The sequence below is a fragment of the Ambystoma mexicanum genome, chromosome 7p (genome assembly GCF_040938575.1).
Source record: "Ambystoma mexicanum isolate Mex_15411 chromosome 7p, UKY_AmexF1_1, whole genome shotgun sequence".
Taxonomy (NCBI): domain Eukaryota; kingdom Metazoa; phylum Chordata; class Amphibia; order Caudata; family Ambystomatidae; genus Ambystoma; species Ambystoma mexicanum.
In genome coordinates, this window is record NC_090939.1 from 893492665 (window position 1) to 893513850 (window position 21186).

General features: G+C 46.7%; 1 protein-coding gene across 1 annotated transcript in view; it reads right to left on the reverse strand.

Moving 5' to 3' along the window:
* Nucleotides 1-12151: 12151 nt before the first annotated feature.
* The window catches only part of CUL4A (cullin 4A), a 2221838-nt gene continuing 2212803 nt past the window's right edge, over nucleotides 12152-21186 (reverse strand). Inside the window, exon 20 of the mRNA XM_069637151.1 lies at nucleotides 12152-12499. Within this exon, the coding sequence (XP_069493252.1) occupies nucleotides 12404-12499 (96 nt within the window). The 3' untranslated portion in view covers nucleotides 12152-12403. The remainder of the gene's footprint in view (nucleotides 12500-21186) is intronic.

Sequence of the window (21186 nt, forward strand, 5' to 3'; positions counted from 1 at the left end):
CAAGGCCAGGGTCTCTCCCTTTTACTCCTCATAACTTCCCTGATGCTCTCGCCGCTCCGGGGAAACTAGCAACCTTCAGGCACACCAAAGAAAGGATTCTTTCCCTTTTTGGCTTTCCTCTCAGAATCTCTTCGGCTTCTTGGAGATGTAAATCTCTCGCCTTGCTTTCTCTTGCTCTCACTCGCAGTCGGGCCTTATCTCAGCTTTCCGTTCTCCTCAGCCTGGTTTCTGGCCGCATTTGCTCAGCTGTTCCATCTCGTACCCGGTCTCATTCTCTGTGTGCTTCTAGGTTCTACCTTTTATACTCCGAGTGTCAATGTGTTTCAGGTGTGTGTGGCGGTGACCAAGTGCCTGAGCCTGCCTGGCCTCATTAGTGGGACAGAGCCATTGCAGATCACTAGCAGTAATCTTCCTAGTCTCAGTCTTCCTTTTCCTCGTTTCAGTAGTTAGAATGAAAAAGAGGAGGGGAACTATAGGAGTTGTATATAAAGGTAGACGGAATGTCGGGTAAATAGTTGTCAGGAAATGGGGAATACCATGTGTCACCTTCAGGTGTCTCATGCCCACACCCGAAGACCCCCTATCCAGGTGATTCTTCCCCACTTGTCCACCCCCAGGGTCGGGATCCAATAGCGATGGCCCTTCCCTGGCCACCTGAATAAGGGATCCCCGGGGACTGAGTTGTGAAACACCCTCAGGTTTTTCACACCCTCCAGTCAGAGGAGACATACCACTGCGTTAATCAACTTCGTGAAGACACGAGGGGCCGAGTTCAGGCCGAAACGCAGCACCTTGTAATGGAAGTGGTGTGACATAATCGTGAACAGCAGAAACTTCTGATGTGGTTGGTAGATGGCAACATGAAGGTACGCATCCTAGAGGTCTAGGTAACATACCCAGTCCCCTGCAAACACAGATTCTGCTATGTGCGCAGGAGTTATCATCTTAAAGCATTCAAGCAGTAAAGACAGATTGAGAAAGTCCAGGACCACCCTCAGGCCAGCCAGGTTGTTCTTGGGTACCGCATAAATCCTGGAGTAGAAGCGAGAGCCCCTGTTGGACTGAGGAACCGGTTCCACCACCCACATCTCTAAGAGAGAATTGATCTCCCCTAAAAGAGACAGGGAACCCATCTGATGAAGAGGAGGAGAGGATGGTAGAGGAAAAGGAAGAGGAAGACTGAAGCCCTTGGAGACTATCGAAAGGATCCAAGGAAGAGAGAGCCAGCAGCCCCGCTAATGTCCCCGACCATGACATAACTGCTTTTTGGTGTTGGAGGAAGGGGCAGAGGGGAGGGAGCGGAAAAACCAGTGCAAAGTCCTCTGCTGCTTCCTCCTGTTGTCGCAAGGCGACGTGTCAGGCCCCCATGTACCGTGGTCCCGAAACCCCTTGAAGCTGGTGAAAGCACAGGGTTTGAAGTTCGCCCTGCCCTGCGACTGAGTGAAGGACTTCTGCCCTGACTTAGTCAGCATGGGGAAGAACCTGGGGGTTTGTGTAGGTCTTCTTGGTCAACTCGTCATTGGTGGACGAATGAAAGATGTCCACACCCTCAAATGGAAGATTAAAGATCTGCTCCTGCACGTCAGAAGAACATTTAGTAGCATGCATTGACGCCATCCTGCTCATCTCGACACCCATGCACAGCCTTCTGCTGGCTGTGTCGATGTGGGAGACCGAAGACTCCATGAGGTCCTGCGCAACAGCCTGGGCATCCACCACACCAGCCTTGGAGGCTTGCCTTTCCAGTGAGAGGACAGGCAGAAACTCCCAAGCTCACGCCACAGCTTCCTGTTAGCAGCGACCAACAGGACGCCAGCTTTGGCCTGCTGCAAATGCAGCCCCGAGATGGCATAGCATTGTTTGCCCAAAGACTCAAGGACTCTGTCCTCCTTAGAAAGACAACTTGAGGCTGCTCCCGAGGAGGAAGACGACGGTTTAGAATAGAGCGAGGCTGCAGCCACTACCAAGGAGTGAGGCGGAGGGCGATGGCCAGGAGAATGGACTCCCCATCCGCCAACCTAAATCTGCTGTCCAACTTCTTGTTCATCTGGGTGTTGGCCCTAGGTTTCGCCCAGACCTTTCTCGTCACCTGCAGGACATCCTTCAGGAGCGGAATGCCTGAACGGATCGTGGTGCGTTTGGCCAAGACCTCTGCTAGCACTCCTGACTCCCGGGGGGCTTCCTCAGGGAGGGGGACCGCCAAGTACTCTTCAAGGCCCTGAAAGTTGTCATGAAAGGCCTTTACAGATGCTGAGGGTTTGTCCTCCTGGGCCTTATAGCCACCCTCGCCCCCCCCCTCCTTTTTCACAGACTGAGGGGAGTCCGGGCTCTGGGACACAGGTGTCAGCAGGGTGCACTCTTGATCCGGACCGAAAGAAAGATCCAACGGTTGCTGAGGGCGAGGCGTTGGTGGTACAGCAAGAAGCAGAGGTGTCTGAACAACAACTGGCCAGGCCAGGCCCGGGGGAGGCACAGGCATCACCAGAGGAACAGGCGGAGGACCTGCGGGATCACCTCCTTGACAATGTCCTTGAGGAGCCCTGGCATCTACGGGGAAAGCTTGAGGAGGAGGAAGCGCTCAAAGAAGCAGGACTTGCAAGCTTCTGGGTCCCATAGGGCCCGGCACTCTGAATCGCTGGGCCTCTGTTCTTGATCGAAGCGCTGAGGCATGTAGCCGTAAGGCTGTGAAGGGTAGATATATCGTTGCAAAGACCAACTGCCTGTAACCAAACAGTCTGCCGCCGCTTATAGAGGGAAGGGAACTGGAACCTTCTTACAAGGCATATTCAATGGGTGGGAGCACCGGCAGGGCCCTGGATCAAATCCAAAATGGCCACCGGCCTAGCAGGATCTGCCACATGCCTGTTTGCCATCTTGGTGCCTTTCACCACGCCCTAAGTGGGAGGACGCAAATGCCCTTTGCCACATGCAGGCTCAGACATGAGACAACAAGCCTTGGGTCTTGAACACGAAACTGAAGTGTCGACCTCAGAGATCACTCTGGTAGGCACTGAGCCCCTGGCCTGGAGGCCAGTAGTCGAAACACCACTTCTCACAACCTCAGAGGAAGCTCCAGTAGGCTGTGATCCCTCGGCCCAAATGCCTGTATTCGTGCTGGACCGTGTGGAGGACTGATTCTTGGAAGTAGAACACGATGATCCTTTGCCCCTTGAGGACGACGAACCTGATCGCCCCTCTGTGGACTGCCCGGTAGAGCCCCTCGGCCTGGGAGCCAGTAGCCTTGACGGCATCTGGTCTGCCCATGGATTGCCCGGAAGAGCCTCCAGGCCCACTCAGCTTGGGAGCTGGTAGCCTGAACGGCCATGGGCCTGCCAGAACCTGAATCCAAAGAATCCTTGCCAGTGGAAACCCCTGGGAACGAGTACCCTCGCTGCAGAGCCATACTGAACGAAGGACCTACCTTGCCTTGGCGTGAGGTCTTGGAGACGAAGTCCTTAAGGTAACTCGCAGGAAAAGTGTGGGAGATCTCCCTCCAACGTCACAACCTATTCTTTAATGCCCGGTGACCGAGCGCTGCAAGACGCACCCATGTCCCAGCGGTGGACGGGCCCCAGGGACTGAAGACAGAGTGCATGGGGGTCTGAGGCTGGGAACGAGCAGTCGCAGGATGCACATTTCGTGAATTCTCCTGCAGCCGGCCTGCGCCGGGGGAGGTGAGGCACAGAAGTGAGGTGAAGAAGATTGAATAACAAAAGAGGAAGCAAGCAGAAAGTAAATAAAGTCTCTGCACCTAGCCGTCAGGTAGGACACGGTCTGTGCAGAAAAAGGGACCGAGGGCGGGTTGCCCCGCACGCTATACTAAATTTAAAGGGGAAGTTCAATTTTTCGCTGCCAAAGGTTCCAATACCGTCCCCATGTTGGGGGACGCCCACAAGGATGGAGGAAAGTGGACGGGGCGCATGAGCATGTAACGGCTCGAAATTAGCTGCCATAAGCAATGTGAGGACCAGATTCAAAATTCCTATCAGGAACGACAAAGGGAGTAGACGGAAATGTATTCATAAGGCCCTATAGGAATGGGCCATCACCAGAAACGTAAAGAAAGATCCTTGAGCCGTAGACCTCTTGAAAACAGACAAAGCCGCCAAGTATCCTTTGACTATGTTGATCAGAAGGCCTGAAGAGGCCAGTGACAGAAAGAGCTCCATTACTGTAGTGGTGGGGCAAGAGATCAGGTCAATCTCGTGTTCCCTGCACCACGCCTCAAATCTTCTCTACCGGCATGCTTATAAAGTTCTTGTCGACGGTCTGTGTGCAGCCAGCAGCACCTTCGAGTACCTCCTCAGAGAGGTCCCAGACACCATATCTTATCCTCTCAAGAGTCACGCATGTATTTTGAGGGATTGCGGGTTGAGTGGAGCACCCAACCTTCTGACTGGGTTAAGAGATCCGGGCGGCGAGGCAACTGGAGAGGTGGGAAGATGGTCAAGTCTAGAAGGTCTGAGTACCATGTCCTCCTGGCCCAATCTGAGGCGATCAAGATCAGGGTTGCTTGAAACCTCCTCAAACTCCTGAGACTCCGTGGGATGACGGGAATCGGAGGGAAGGCGCAATGGAGAGGAAAGGTGCAGCCAAATAGAAATGCATCCCCTACCACACTGTTCGCTGGTAATTCCCACAAGCAAAACTGTCGGCACTTTCTCTTGGACTCTGTGGTCAAGAGATACCCCGCTGGAGTACCCTGGAGAGAGAAGACATCCTCTAGGACTTCCTGGCACACTTCTCACTTGTGTGACAACGTGCTCTGCCTGCTCAGAGCATCCGCCAAACTGTTCTCTGTCCCTGCAAGATGAACTGCTGAGACCAAGATCTGGTTCTCGAATAGCCAGAACCACAGCTGCGTCGCTTCTCTGCAGAGGGGGAGGGGAATTCACGCCACCCTGCTTGTTCAGGCAGTGCATGGCCACCGTATTGTCCATCAATATTAGGACATGCTTCCCTTTCAAAGGAGGAGCAAACACCTTAAGGGCTAACCTGATGGGCCGCAACTCCAGTCTGTTGATGTGCCACCTGGCTTCCATCAGTGAGCAAAGGCCCGCTCACCTGCAAGTCCTAGAAGTGAGCACCCCAACTCTTCAGGAATACATCCATGACCCCCTCAGACCTGAGGCCACAGAGGCCAGAAGCATGTGGCTGACTGAGACACCAGAAGGTGTCTCACCCGCTAGTCCGCGGGAATCTCTCTCTCAGGTGGCCAGGGCACAGCCATCACCTTTGGCGCGAGACCCTGGGGGTGGACCAGTGCGGGAGGATCACCTAGGTGAGGGGTCTTCAGGGGGTGGGGGTGAGAAAGCTGATGGTGAGACGCGGTCCCCCCCCCTTTTTTCGTACATCCAACCCCTCCTATTTTGTAGGATCCGATATCCCAACTTCCCCCACCCCTTTCTGCACAAACACTAGTCTTAAGAAGAGGGCGACAGAATAACAAGACAAACTCTTATACATTGTACTGGACCATGTAACGCTAATCGGGTCAGGCAAAGTCAAACACTTGACTTCAAGTACATACACCTGAATCCAATTTGCTCTCCTCACATGGAAAAAAGGCAGAACCTAGAGACGGGGCGAAGGCGAATCTAATGGAACAGATATTCGGGCCAAGAGACGAGAGCAGCGTGCCGTTCCATACAGAAAGTTGTTGCCTACACAAGACCGCAAAAGACACGTGGAGAAAGCCAGATCCCAATATCGAAGACTTCATTATGTTTCAAGATGCCAAGGACCCACCCGGGTGAACGACAGAGTTGGGGAGGCGAGGTCAAGTCTGTGGTATTAACCTTGACTCATGAATTGGAAATCGAAAAAGCAAGAGAGAACCACACACAGCCGGTGAGTTGGCAAGCGACCTGAGAGACCGGTGTGCGTGAAGAAAGATTGAAGTTTGCAACAATATACTGCAAGTGACGGCTGCATGTGGCTGGATGAGATGTGAAGAAAGGCAGACCTGCGAAGTAACTTTAAAGCCAGAACTGTGGAATCAGCGATACAGAGTAACAGAGTGGTCCTGCGAAAGGGAGTAGCCCACTCGAAAGGCTTGTGAAAGGTTCTTTTTTTGAGACAATAAAAATAAATTAACTGTAAAAGCTAAAGTGAACGAAGTTAACCCCAAGAGAAGGGGAGAGGAAAAGCTGATCATTGAATTCTGAGTCGAAGTGGCCCTGCAGTGGTCTATAAAGGAAGCCCCACACATTTGAAAGTCCTCAACATCCAAAAAGCAGTCTGAGCCAGACTGAGGGAGACCCTAAGTGTAAAAAGCTTGAGGAAGGGAGCCCTGGGAAGTGTTAACTGTGAAAGGTCTGAGCCCGAAAGAGGGGGATAAACGTTGATTTGTGCAAGGTCTGAGCCTGGAAGAGGGGGGCCGGTGTGAACTCTGTTTTGTTATTTGGGAAAGACTGGGACAAGAACTTTTCACGTGGAAGGTCTAAATGTGGTGAGGAGAGCAGATTCCACCACATTTATTCTTTGTCAAACACCGATTTTCCTTTTATATACATATCTCCCTTACACATTTTTTTGTACAAGAGATAGGGCAGGGATTAGGGTTTGTTAGGATAGGCCATTTTCACTTGACAGACACGACTAAGACCGTTTTCTTTATTATTTGATGGTCGAGACGACTCCCATCCTAGTTATAGGGCAAATTAGGAGTTTTTCCAAACCCCATGAAGTTAATAAAGGTTTTACAAATTGTATCCTTTGTGTCAAGTGTCATACTTGTGATACCATGCCTCCCTTAGATGACCCACCAAGAAAGGTTGTCGACCACGCATCTGGACACTCTGAGAACGTCCCTCAAAGTGCCAAAGTACTGGGGCCACTGACCTTGCAGGAGCAATTGCAAAGATTGCATCTGCAGCCTGGCCTCTGGCACCAGAAAAATGCATGAGGCCATGAGACTTAAGAGGCGGAGGAAGAAAGCCGCTGGTAAGGTGGCGTGGTTCTGGAAAGTTGTACCATCTGTGCAATGCTGACAACTCTCTCCTCAGGAGGAAAGGCCTTCCCTGCCCGAGTGTCTAAGACTGCTCTGATGAACTGGAGCCTCTAAGCTGGTGTTGTGTGGGACTTCTGCAAGTTCAAACAGAAGCCCAGCCTGTGGAGTAGTGAACAGGTGTCCCTGAGATGGGACAAGACCTGCTCCACCAACCTCATTCAGATTAGCCAGTCGTCCTGGTACAGAAACACATGGACGCCGGATTTCCTGAGGTGAGCCGCGACTACTGACATGAGCTTGGTGAAGATCTTCCCAATGTCACCATGTTGAATTTGTCCTTCCTCAGGAATTTGTTCAAAGCCCGGAGGTCCAGGACAGGACACAGACCTCCCTCCTTCTTGGGTATCAGGAAATACAGGGAATACCAGCCCTTCCCTCTCTGCTCGGGCGGTACATCTTCCAGAGCACCCTTCAACAGTAGGGCTCACAGTTCTTTCTGTAGCTCCTCCTTTTCCTGTTGGCGAGGAGGTGGTGGAGGTCTGTATTAGAATGGCAGACAGTAACCCCCACCACACAAGCTGCAGAGCCCAGGTGTCAGAGATAATCTCCTGCTGTTGAGCCCAATGCACCGTCAACCGTCCTCCAACCAGGGAATCGTGGGAGGAGAAATCCAAGCAGCTTTAAGGGCGGAGCCACTCCAGCCGCTGCTCCCAGCTTGCCTCTAGGGGCACCCTGCTCCTTCTGGAGCGCAGGAAACGTCTCTGTCCCTGCCTGGCTTGTGGGAGCTGAGCCTTCCTGCCGTCTGCCTGCCGTAGGGGACATAGCACCTATAGCCTCTGCCCCTTGAAGAGAAACTAAAAGGCAGGTGTGGCCGGCTGCTGTACAGCTAGGCCGAGCGACTTCACGGCGAGCTTGGGCTCTTTGAACTTCTCCAAAGAGTCCTCGGCCTTTAGGCCGAAGTGATTCTTCCCATTGAAAGCGATGTCAAGAAGCTTATTCTGGACATTGGGAGATAACCTTGAGGAGTGCAAGTAGGCCTGCCTCCTGAACCATAGCCGAGCCTATTGACCGTCCAGCCCAGTCTGCCACATCCAGGCCAGTCTGCAAAGATTGTCTGGCCACCTCCTTTGTGTCCATCAACTGCAAGAAACCTTCCTGCATCTCCCCCTTAGGTATGTACTGGGCTACCTGTTCAACCACCTTCCATAAAATGAAGGAATACTTAGCAAAGCCACAGGAGACGGTTGCCTTAAAGGTATGCTTCCAGAGGAAAATAGTTTCTTCACTAGGGCATCTACATTCTTGCCATCCCTATCGGTTGGTAAATTAGATGTATAAGTGGCAGGCCTGGTGGACACTGTGGCCACTTGTACGACTAATCTTCCTGAGTTGGGCGACAGGAGAGAAATAAGTGATATCCCCTTGCCAGCATATATTTTTTGGTAAGGTCTGAGTGGACTGGATGAATGGTGCAAGGACGCTTCCATAAAGTGGTGGGATTGGTGAAAGCCGCGTTGAAATGCATAGCCCTTTCGGTGGCAGGACCATTACTGAGGATGTCCGTTAAGTCGTAACCTAGTACTGGTTTAGCTGGAGCATTTAACCCCAGGTTATCAACTACTCTATCATCTAGTGCCCGGAATTTTGCATTGGTATGGCCATGTGGGTGGGCTTGCAGCATTTCGATGTTCAGAGACGTGTTCAGTCCGCTGGCGTTGTGCAGTCCCTCAGCCAGGGCTATCAGGTCTGCTTGTTCAACAAAATAGTCGGTACCACCAGTTCCTGAATAAATGGGGTTGATGTTGCCTTGATCATCATCATCTAAGATGTCCGCCATAGAGCCGAAAAAGTCTGGCAAACTTTGCAGCGAAAGACCGCTCCACGGCAAACGACATCAATGGTTTTGCAGTCGGCTAAGGTTTTGGGCACTGCTGGTGCGAAAATAATCTGCACCTGAGGCGCTCAGGAAGGTCCTGGCGTTGAAGGGTGTACAATTTTGCTCAACGCTGACCACTTACCGATACATCCCCCCACACATTCATTCACACTGCATTCACCACACAGGCAAACACTCGCAAACAAGATTCAAAAACACACTACCACATTCATACTAATTCACCCCCCAGTCAGTCGCTCACACCTTCTCTTAACATCCACTCCTTGCATTCTCTACACAGGAATTCATCCACCCAGAAACACACATCACATTACATTACTTCTTATTCACCCACCATTCACATACATACATCTGACAGGCACTTCACACATGCAAAATACACATCTTATTTTAAAATCCTTCTTACATTTTTCTTGCAGCTTTGGTCCGTCCTTCCAGGCCACCCTCGGCTATTCCGTGCTGTTCACAAACAGGAACCAGGAAGCTGCGAGAGCGTCCTGGTTTCTGCATGTAAGCTGGGAGGAAGCAGAGGGAGAAGGGGTTGGAGCTGAACATGGCATGTGACATGTGCCGCATGTCACTGTCCGCTCCAACGCCAACCCCTACTGAGCGCCTCCCCGTCCTAGCCTTTACCGTAATGGGTGAGGACTGGGCCGGTGTCTCCAAAGACCTGGCATGGCAGGGGCATCCATGCTATACCAGGAGCTTACTTTTTTTAAACAAATCTTTTTTTTAATTGTATTAAGTAATTGGCGTTGCAAGGGAGTCCCCCATTGGTTGCAAACTGCAACCCAGGGGATCGCAGCTGCGACCCCTGGCGACCCCCAAATGACATCCCTGGGCTACTTCCTGTACTGGACTCTCAAATGGGTGAGCTGAAAAAAAAGCTTAAAAAGTTAAAAAAGAGGATTGCGGATCAAACGGTGGGGACTCATGGCTGCCTGCATCTCTGAGTGAGTTCTCTAACTTCTACTGCACCAAAGCTCCGACTTTGACTTGCACACAAGCACCTACATGCAGAGAATGAAGCACCCATCAGCACCGTGGAAAGAGCATGCATGTGCTGACACGATTTCCGCTATCGATGAGGAGCCACACGTGGTGAAACAAAAAGATATTGGAGCCAAAACAGCTGTGATGTGTAGATAACATTATTTCAAGTGAGAAAAAACAAACATCTCCAATTGTTCTCTCATATACTGTATGTACATATTTTTCTGAAAATCAATGCAATGTTACACACCATCTTGCAGAATTAAAGTTTTAATGAAAAACATTTTTTATGGGGTCACAAATGAGTTTAAGAATGCACACAAACTTAGGAAATACTGTATTTTTAATGCTATGCAAAATTAAATTACATGGTTTAATAAATGCATGAAAGAAAATATACATACATTAATTTTGCCTTTATCAAAACACCTTTGGTAGTTTTTCATTAAAATTATAATAGTGTGCAAATATTGTAATATTGTTATTTTTGTGGTGCAGCTTAGAAATGTAACCACACACTTTTATATGGTTCTAAATCCACATATTTTCAATAACTATCAATTTAAATCAGCTTGCGTATTATATCTTTGCATATCTATAGGTGTAAACATAGATATGTATAGATATATACACACACCCACACACACATATATGCACCCACAAAGAACATGTAACAAGTCCAACTTACAAACCCTTTAACTCTTCAAACTATGTTCTCTCACAAATCAAAAATCAAAAAGCCTTTCCCCTCCAGTTGTATATGGCAGTAGAGGGATTTATTATATCGAGTGCCCCTACAAAATGTCTGTGGTGGTTAGCTCTACTGCAGCTGTTTCGATGAGCTCAATATGAAATTTCACAGCTGCACCTGAAATCGGACCAATGTCTGCAAATATTAACCCTACATTTAAAGAGACATCTATGAAGCCGTGATAATTCACAAATGAAGACCATAGCTAACATGAAAGTAGCCAGACACTACACCATATTCCCAATGAAACAGTTGTCTTCTTGGCACAAGAGACCCAACAAAATCGTTAAATGAAATTCAAGTTGTTTGATAATGTGGAATGGGAAACTAGAGAAAAGCTATTGCCGCACTCCGATGCTTTGTACAGGATGTGGCATAGAAACAGACTTAATACTGAAAAGCATCAAAATTGAAGAATCGTGGAGTTAAGGGTCATTAGGATGAAAACTAGGCAAGCGTTTACTGCTCATGCCCATGAACTGGAAATTAATTTGCAGACATCGAGCCAAACCTCTGTTTTGCTTTCAATGCAGATTATTTGTCTTCCTCTTTTTTAATGAACACTTCTATAGCTCCATATAACCCCTATCCGGTCAATTAAAACAAAGCTAGGCATTCAAGCAGAAGTAATGCTGCCCCATTAATGCTTTTGAATAGGTTGAAAACACACGTTGCCAAGTTTAAAGTTTGGAATATCTACCCATTCACTGATGCACATACATCCGCGTAACCTGAAGTTAGAAATGTTTATGGCACCGCCCAAAACCTTGCTGCCCATCACATTTCACAGCAGGGTCTCACCATCAACTACCTCTCTGAAGGAGAGACTATTTTAGGGTACAAAAGCAGAGAAGGTACATATGTTTTTGTAGGATATGCATTCAAAAAACATGTCTATTGTACAGGATGGAGAGGTTGACCATATTGTAGAAATAAAATAACGTCCAAACATTTCTTTAAATCTTCAATAATTTAATTATGGAGCTGTTCTGATAGTTTAAGCTATCAGTCAGCCCCTGAAAATATGCTGCGCTATTGCTACCATAAGGGTTTATCACACAACTTGCGCATTATTATAAATGCTTTAAAAGTTGTCCAGTGATCACTGATTTCAAACTTTTATAAAGCAGCATTTTTATGGCTTAGACATTCGATGCTGCAGCCAGAACACAGAATGAGGATTCTTTTAAAGATAGGCATTCTTACACACACACACACACACACACACACACACACACACACACACACACACACACACACACACACACACACACACACACACACACACACACACACACACACACACACACACACACACACACACACACACACACACACACACACACACACACACACACACACACACACACACACACACACACACACACACACACACACACACACACACACACACACACACACACACACACACACACACACACACACACACACACACACACACACACACACACACACACACACACACACACACACACACACACACACACACTTCTGCAATGAGAGATGTGACCGAATCTCAAACATTGTGACGAAGCTCTTCAAGTAAGATTTAATGTGCATCAAAAACAGCGCCAATGCTAAAGCACTCTTGCAAAATAGTAACAAACGTGTCAGTCACTTGAGGGGATGCCTCAGAAAGTGTTCCAAGGAAACGTTTCTGTTACTTCTTTAGTCGACTGGACGATCCATTTGCTTCACATTGGACAACAGTATGTCTTGGAACAGTAAAGGCATTGTTCAGTGTTTTGAAGATACATTCTAGTGCTACAAAACAGTCTTGTCCTTTTCATCATGCAACATAGTGGTATTGGTTAGGGTTGTCCTTATCCCGCTCCATGTAATCTCTGTCAATCAGGGATTCAATCCTCTTCTTTAAGTCTCCCGGCTTCCGAAGTATGGAAAATGGTTTGACAAATGAAAAAAAAAAAATGAAAAAAAAGGAGAATAATAAACTAAATGTCCACCCAGGGCGATCGTAATCAGTTAACATACTTTCATAAGTATATAATGTTCTACTCATTGCAGCACAAAGTATGTTCGCTTTTTAAAAAAATAGAGTGCATACATAACGTCGATGAGCCAAAGCATGCTGTGTGTAACACAGATTAAAGGTAATACAAGTAAACAATGATCTAAACGCATTTAACATATCAAACAAAGCTAAGGTCACCACAAAGTAATACTGTAAACAGGAACAATTGCTAGCACTCTCAACACATGTTATAATATTAATCTTTGATTCGTTTTTCTTCATATCAGCCCATATAGTAGAATGGGATACTTTCATTAATGCATAACATGCCTTCAAAACATCATCTACATTTACACCAATAGCTCACAGTAGCTAGATCATTTGGCTATTAAGTGAATCTAGATCGGTTCCCTGTCGCTATGATAAAATGTACAATTTCTCAACGTGCATTCATTAAAAAAAAGGACATGCCATCCACTATTGTCCCTCACTGTTGTCACAGCTATTTTTGTTCATATTAAGAGCTCTGTCGATATCAAAGAGCAGGCGCACAAGTAGTTCATTTACAGCAGATAAAGCATACAAATAAGCTATATTCGAAGCATCAGCCCTTATCTTGTGTAACAGGGCGACTAAATATATCCTCAAAGCCAAATACTGGGGATGAAAAATAAAGCTAAATACCATTTTCCCCAGAAGTATTGTTGAATTAACATTTAAACTGATGGAGATCCAGCTTAAATCTTTTTCCAGTACACTCGGCCCATGGAAATGGAAATAATTTCCTTTATACTGCCATATGATCCAGTTAAAATAGCTTTCCATTTTGTCAAATGATTTGAAAGTTAGATACCAAAGAACTGACTTTTTATTTTTTTTCATTCCAGCCCTTTACTTTCCAATTTCAAACTTTCATAAGCTCTTGTCCTCAAAACACTTGTCCATAACAGGAATTGAAGTCCGATCAATGCACTGAAGCCCAGGGCTCATTTTGTTAATTCAGATCTGAGAAACTTCAAAAAAGGCATTTTTAAGAGGAATCATTGCTCATGCTATGCTGGATTACGATCCTATTTGACATCAGCTCTGGATGAGTCAGAGGATGGTTTTTCAGTTGAAGCCAGAAAACGTTGCAAGCTCTTTACAACCAAGACAACTACTTGGGTTTATATGGGCCCCTGAAAACGTATTTATTTCTTTAAACTGTCAAGGAACCAGGTCAGAGTTGTGCAATTAGTTGGGTTTGTAAACCGTGCCTTATGTGATGAATCAGAGGTGATTATCCCAAGAACCCTGGCTTGGGACCCTTTTCATGTGGCCAGGGAAAAGCAGACTCTTCCTGACCCTAGGAGTGGTGTTCTGCGGGAGGATCACATGAGAGGGGACCCAGGTCAGGATAATTGGGAAAACCCTCTAACTTCCCTAGAGACCCTACTGTTTTGATGGCCTATTGTAAAATGTAAGCCTTTGATATAAAAAAGTAACCAAAACATTGGTGACTTCAAGTTCCACAATGCCCCAAGTACTGGGACGAGGAAGAGGGGCTCAGATGCACAAAACTGCAGTATGCAGTCTAGTGGTTCTAATGACACACACCAGAGCAGGACTTTTGAATATTTAAAGCCCACGCAGGTGCAGGCCATTAGAACAAGAAGGTGGAGCATTAGCAGGAGTTGCCAGCCGCAGTTGCAGAAGGAGAGAAAAGAACACGCCCAACTGCAGCTGTCTTTTGAAGCAGATTTCGGTACTGAGAGGGTCTTCGGAGTTGAAGACCTTAAGTGCAGAGGTTGCGCAGTGGGAAGCAGTATTTTGACAGGGCGTCCCATGGGAGAGAGAAGTTCCCCTTATTTTGTACCAGGTCACAGTGACTGGCGAGAACCAGAGTGCAGGAGGAGCAAGACAGGCTCCTTTCCCGGGTGGCGCGGGCTGCGGGAACACTACCGAAGCGGTCAGATGTGCAGGAATCAACAGAAGCAGCAGCAGTTCGAGCAAACGCGTGTAGAGACCCTTTAGTTGTCCTGTATTAGGTAACCTGGCAGTGTGCGACCGGTGTGTTGCGTGTTTGCTGTGAGGAAATTGTGCTTCATTGTTCTATTAAGACTCTGCTGCCTTAAGTCTATCTTCACTTGCTGTGGGCTGGTTGTAGAGGCAGAGCCAGCACAAGCCTACAATACGCACTGCACGTGCGGAGCGCAAGCGGTGTGCAAGTAGTGTGTTCCGGGTCTCAAGGAGTTGGGAACAGGAGTTGTTGAAAACCTTCTTGAGAGGTCATAAGAAGCTGTGACGGTGGGTGCTTGTGACTTAACATCTCAACGGATAATATGAATCTGCCCAGTCATGGAAGAGGGAGAGCTACTTCGGCTGTGAATTTGCTGTGTTCTCTGCCCCCATCCGAAACGGAATCACTATGCAACGAATTTGACCTTCCTGTGGATCTTGTTCCCATTCTTGAAACTGCTGGTATAATACAAGTACAGGATGACTTTTCTGTAGGCTCGTTAAGTATGGACTTTACTTTGAATGCCTCTTCTATTCTGATACAAATTGGCACACGTTTTCCATGTAATGTTAAGGAAAACAAGTACTTGTTTCAATCATTAGCCGATGTGAAAAGTGGTGAGAATAAGAATATTTTACATGCTCCAGCCTCTAATGTGTTGCAAGTGGAGTGTGTGGAGGAACGGGTAGGTACCATCCAATCCACGGTGGGCCCTTCCCAGGATTCCTTGTCTAATATGCGAGAACTGTTTGACACTCCGATTGGTGAGATCGATCTTGGAGTAAATAACTTATCCTTTCTTTCTACTTCTACAAAGTATTCCAATCCTCCTAGAACTGATCTGGGACTGCACACATTGGCTGCCCTTAACTTTGTGTTGTCCTCGCTAGTACAGGTATTTGACATTTTAAAAGAAGAAGTTAGGAGGACCAACTGCACAGCATATCAACAAAAATTATTCACAAAAAAGAGAAAGTGAATTTAAAAATGAAATGAAGTTCTAGGTATTGTAACTAAATGAGTGAACATCCAACAGGAATTTACTTCCTTGCCTTTCCACGAGGACGTTTGAGACTGCGTTGAAAACGGAAAGTATTCAAAACCAACTAATCTTTATGGCAAATAACAAGGACAAATCATGTTTAAATTATCCTAAACAAGGGTGCTCCCACCTCCTTTATAACTGATATAAATGGGTTAGGGGAAAGTACTTTATAAGACCCTATATCTGGCTGAGAGAGGGGTTCCCCACTCCCGGAGGTGAGGTTGAACATTTCCTCATTTCTGGATACCCTGCCGGACAAGGATGCAATTGAAGAATTCCTGAGCTTGGGAGCCATGGAGGAAGGCATTGACCAGTCTGTTGCCATAAGGAAGTCTCCCTCTGCGCTATTAAGTGATAATAGTCACGAACAAAACAAAAAACTAAAGGAGAAGCAAGAAGCGCAGAGTGTGGTGCAACAGGAAAACAAAATCAAAAAGTGAAGAAAGTTAATAGTAACTCCTCTCAGATTTGCCAGATAGTTAAATGCACAACTGGATCTGGAACCCTCACATAACATCATGGCTACCAAAGAAGGGCTGAGTATTGCTCCAATATTTTTGAAACATACATGCCCTGAAAAGCTTAAAAGCAAGGCCTAAATGGAATCCTAATATTCTCTATATGATATTGAAGGTACTAGGCTGTTTTGCAAAGACGGGGAAGAGCAGTCCTCAAGCTCCAAGATTCCTCAAGGCGCTTCTGTGCTTTGTCTTTCTCCTATGCTCTTGATCAGCAAGAAGTCCAGCCTAAAACCACAGAGTGTGGGTCTCAGCCAAGTATGGATGGAAATTACAGGATCATTTGAGATACAGAAGACCCCTATATTTATAATGCCAGGGTTTGTCAAACTGTCCTTACAAATGCATCATCCACTAGGGCCATTGTAGAGCTGTCCAGTCGGAAGGTCCTACACGATCACTGCAACAGTATTGGAGCCCCTCGAGGTCCTTGTGTAACTAAGTAGTGAAAGGCAGACTTTCAGGATTCTGGAGGACGCAGGTATAACAATGTGGAAGATTATAATAAAAAGGGAACTGGAGAAAGACTAGCGGAATTAGTAGCTGCATTTTTGATTGACGTGAAGAATGCTGTAGGATCCAAGCCAGTTTGGGAGGGGGCAAAAGCCTGTAAGGAGAGCCAGTGTTACCGAAAAAACACTATCATGTGGAAAGCACATCGGGAGAGGAGTCTTGTGACAATTTGAAGAGAGTCAAGGCTCAGAAAAAGCTTTCCTAGAGTTTTATTATGGAACTGATTTTCATAGACACTGACCGTACATTTTTTAAACAGAGGTATGGTTTTGGCAATTCTACATGAAATGCCATGTTTAAAAATGATTGGTACTAAGGACATTGATCGAATTGAGTTCTGTGATGTCGAGAGGTGGGATCTGGCGAGAGTAACAGTAAGCTCGACTAATCAGAGAGCTCATTTTAACATCTGCTGATGAGATCCGATTGAGGGGCTTTCATATCTACATCACTCAGAATGCCTTTAGTTATACTCCTCAAGCAGGTCAATTTACAGAAGAGAAGGATAATTATTTCCAGGAGGACTGGAGTATTCCATGTGCAGCAAATAGTAATCAGCTGAGGAGGGCGAGAAAGGTGGCCCCGCTGGAAAATAATGGTGGACTGGAAGGGGATTGGTTTTGGTTGTCCCGCTTATTGGGAAAACAGTTGAGGCAAGACTTAAGGAACAGACCAGATTTTTTGCATTTCCTCTTGGAATACCTCTGGTTTCCAACATTTGCTCAGTGCAGATGATTCTTGTAGGCAATTGATCTTGTGATTTTTTAAGAAGTGCTTTTGAAAGAGAAGTGATAATGGACGGTTTCTCTGTTTGCCAACAAATGGCAATCAAGGAGGTGGTGGGACGCCCTAAAGGGGGCCCTCTTGATTGGGTTGAGAAATGAAGTGATTATTAGCCTGAACATTTTAGAATACTCAATGTATGGAGTTTTTTTGGCAACTCATGCTGTTATGAAGGGTATATGAGAAACCCGCTAGTCCCCGGGGATCTGTTATCCAGGTGGCCAGGACACAGCCATGGCTTTTGGATCCAGTTCCTGGGGTTGGACAAATGCGGGAGGATCACCTGGTTGAGGGGTCTTTGGGGAGTGGAAGTGGGGCACCACATGGTGAGACGCGGTATCCCCTCCCCTTTAACACCTTTTCCCCATCCTACCAGGTAAGATACCTAGGACACCTGCCCCCATTTACTGACATGAACACTTTCTCACAGACAGTGAGCGACAACAGACTAACACTGGTCAGGCAAGGTCAGGCAATTACTGATCATTACACACACACACCTGACTTCCATCACACGTCCCCACACAGATAAAAGGGGGAGCACGAAAGCATACTGTGAACGAGGAAAAGCACACGAGGAAACAGCAGTTCCAAGATGGCAGTTTAATACAAGGAGAAAGACAGCAAGACCAGAAAGGGTTGCAAGGAGGGAAGTGCCATTGACCTTTAAAGACTATTACTTTTGCGAACCTTGGAAAGTAAGAAGCCAAAGACCGGGAATTAAAGCTGAACAAACCTACAGTGTGCATCGAAGTTTCCCGGGGCTCTCCTGCATTGATAACCAAGACAGGGAGGAGCGATTGCCGCTGTGGTACTTTCCTTGGCTTCTACAACAAAGCAGCACCAGTAAAGACAGCACAGTCGGTGAGACTGATACCAACGCAGCTTGTGTTTGAACCAACGTTACAAGCGACAACATTGTATGAAGACATCCAAAGAGGACCGTATATGAAACGCATGTGATGAGCTATGTTGATAGAATTGGAAACCAAAGGAATAAATGAACTTTGGGAGGTCAAGTGAGATACCGTATACAGAGTGGTCCGGCGCCACATGGGTGCTCATTTGAAGGTCTCTATTAGGTATCAAACTGAATGGCAACTGTATTATAAAACAGACGTTTGTCTCAAAATGGTTCTGCATTTGAAAGTCTCTGATAAACCAAGGTGAACTACAATTGGTCCGAGCCCGGCTGAGGGAGACTAGTTGGAAAAGGGGAAGGATCTAAGCCGGGCTGAGGGGATCCTGGGTGAACCGCGAGTCACCCGAGAAAACAAATATTCTTTGAACTTTGTGAAAAATGGTTTCTGAGCCCGGAAGAGGGGGATCCAAAGTAACAATGGTAACTAACAGTAATCTGAGCCCAGCTGAGGGGGACACAGGGGGGTGTAGCACCTGAGTTGAATACTTGTAAGAAGAAAAGAACTCTCTTCTTTTTTTTGTAAATCAGGCTCTCTGAATCAAGACACTTTGATGAGAAAAGGGACTTGGGACAGAAGGCCCTGTTGCTGGAAATAGAACTGTATCCTCGTGTCGAAGATGCCAGAGTGTGTGCTTTGCTCAAGTGAACTGCCTTGCCCCGTGCTGAAAACGTGGGGAAGGGAGGCCAACAGCCCGAACAACCTGACATATCATTTTGTGAACACTTCTTTCTTTTTCATGAATATGACCTCACACTATTTGTAAATTAGCGGTAAGGATTAGCAATCTTTTTTTTAGTATACACCCTTTTATTTTGACAAGACTCCACTAGGACTGCATTATTATTTGATGGTCGTAGCTTGCTCCCATTTGTAGATTTAGGTTTAAATTGGCATTTATCACACCCTTGTGAAAGTTCATATAAACACCCTTGAAATGTGGTCACTTGTGTCTGTTTTACTGTTGATACCATGCCTTCCTTACAGGTGTGACCGTTCATATGTTGATAATAAATATGTCCTGTAGTTATGATGAAAGGTCACAAAAAGTACTGATCATATTGACGGGATCCTGGCGGGCTGGACAGAAATCCAGCCGTCTGGATCGATAATAGCAGGCGATTTCAATTCAAACTGCCTAATCCTGCCTAAATACACTGAATTATTGGTGTTTCAAAAGGAAAAAATATTGCAGGATGAAAAGGGGTGGAGATGATGGGATTTCTTTGATAGTTGGAATGTATGTGTTTTAACTGGTAAGCAGGAGGAATGGGCTTACTACTGGAATACCCAAATAGCAGCTCTAAATCATCCATGATCGATTTTATATTTGAGGTATGGCGGATGGCAGAAAATGAGCTCAAAGTTAGTAATGGCTCCCCAAGTCGCCATGCTAGGTTGACAGTGGACTTTCCCTTACTAGATCAAGTATGGCTAGTGGGGAAAAGGCAGGATGTCACTGTATCCAGAGGTAAAAATAGATTGTTTTGGGCCCAGAATGACATTCGGGAATTAAATAATCAACTTCAGACGGCAACTCTAGACGATCAGGGAGAAATTAATTAATGTGCATGCTCGGCGTTACACCTCACAAGCTTCATAAAAAACACTCTAAAGCCGAGGAAAATTAAATCGAATTCTAAGAGGACGGATTACAACCCAGACATACAGAGTATCAAACGTGAATAAAGGTGTTCAATAACCCAGAATTCCAACCAGGGATGGCCACCACAACATTCAGAAAATGGACAAAAGCAGGAGGCAAGACGATAGGGGATATGTACCAGGGCTGTGACCTGATGACCTTTAAAGAATGCAAACAGACTCAGTCTGACCAGGATAGACATCTTCAAGTACACTCAACTCAAACACTGGATCACGTCCCCACACAAGACTGTCAGCCAAGAGACAATTAACACCCTTTGAGCAATCCATGACGGCAGATTTGGGCTCTACAGACTCCTGAATACCCAAGAGGAGGAGATTGGAACTATATGGGAAAATGGGAAAAAGTCACTGGGGGAAACTATCACCAGGATGCAATGGGAATGCACCTGGGGAATTATTCCCAAGTTAACGCGATCCATACAAGAGAGATGTGGCAAAAAGTGCTACTCCAATGGCACTAGATGCCGGAAAGGTTATATGCAATGTTCCCGACCACATCAGACAAATGCTGGAGGAGGTGCACAGAGAAGGGGGACTGGAAACACATTTGGTGGAGTTGCCTGGCCATTCAACATTTCCAGGGTGAGGTGAAAGAGCAGGTGAGCACGATGGTAAAGGGCTCTGACATCTAAAGGCAATAGTTTGGTTGGCGGGTTGTGGGAACTTTGCCCAAAAGGCCTTTCAAAGACCACAAAAAATGAGTTTCATGACACTGGTAACAGCAGCCTGGCTCGTGCTGGCCCAACATTGGAAGAAAAGCACGCCACCATCAATCTACAAATGGCTACAAAAAGTCTGGAACTTTGTGTCCCTAGAATGGGTGACCTACAGGCAGGGATGTCATTTCACCAAAATGACAGGGGTAGCAGAAGTGACATCACATGACCCCCTGATGACATCACATGAAGTGATGTAATTTGACCCCACCCCCAAATGACATCACAGGAAGTGCTGGCAAACTACCTTCAGATCTTTTAGATGCATCTAGCACCCGTTTCCAGGTGTTCTCATTTCAGCCAGATACAAGAACCGAGGCACAGAGGGAGGCATGATTTGTCTGCAACTTATCCAGAACAGGACCTCAAGACTTGTCCTTGGCCTCAAGCCCAGGGATCGCATCTCTCCAGGACTGAAATCTCTGCACTGGCTCCCAG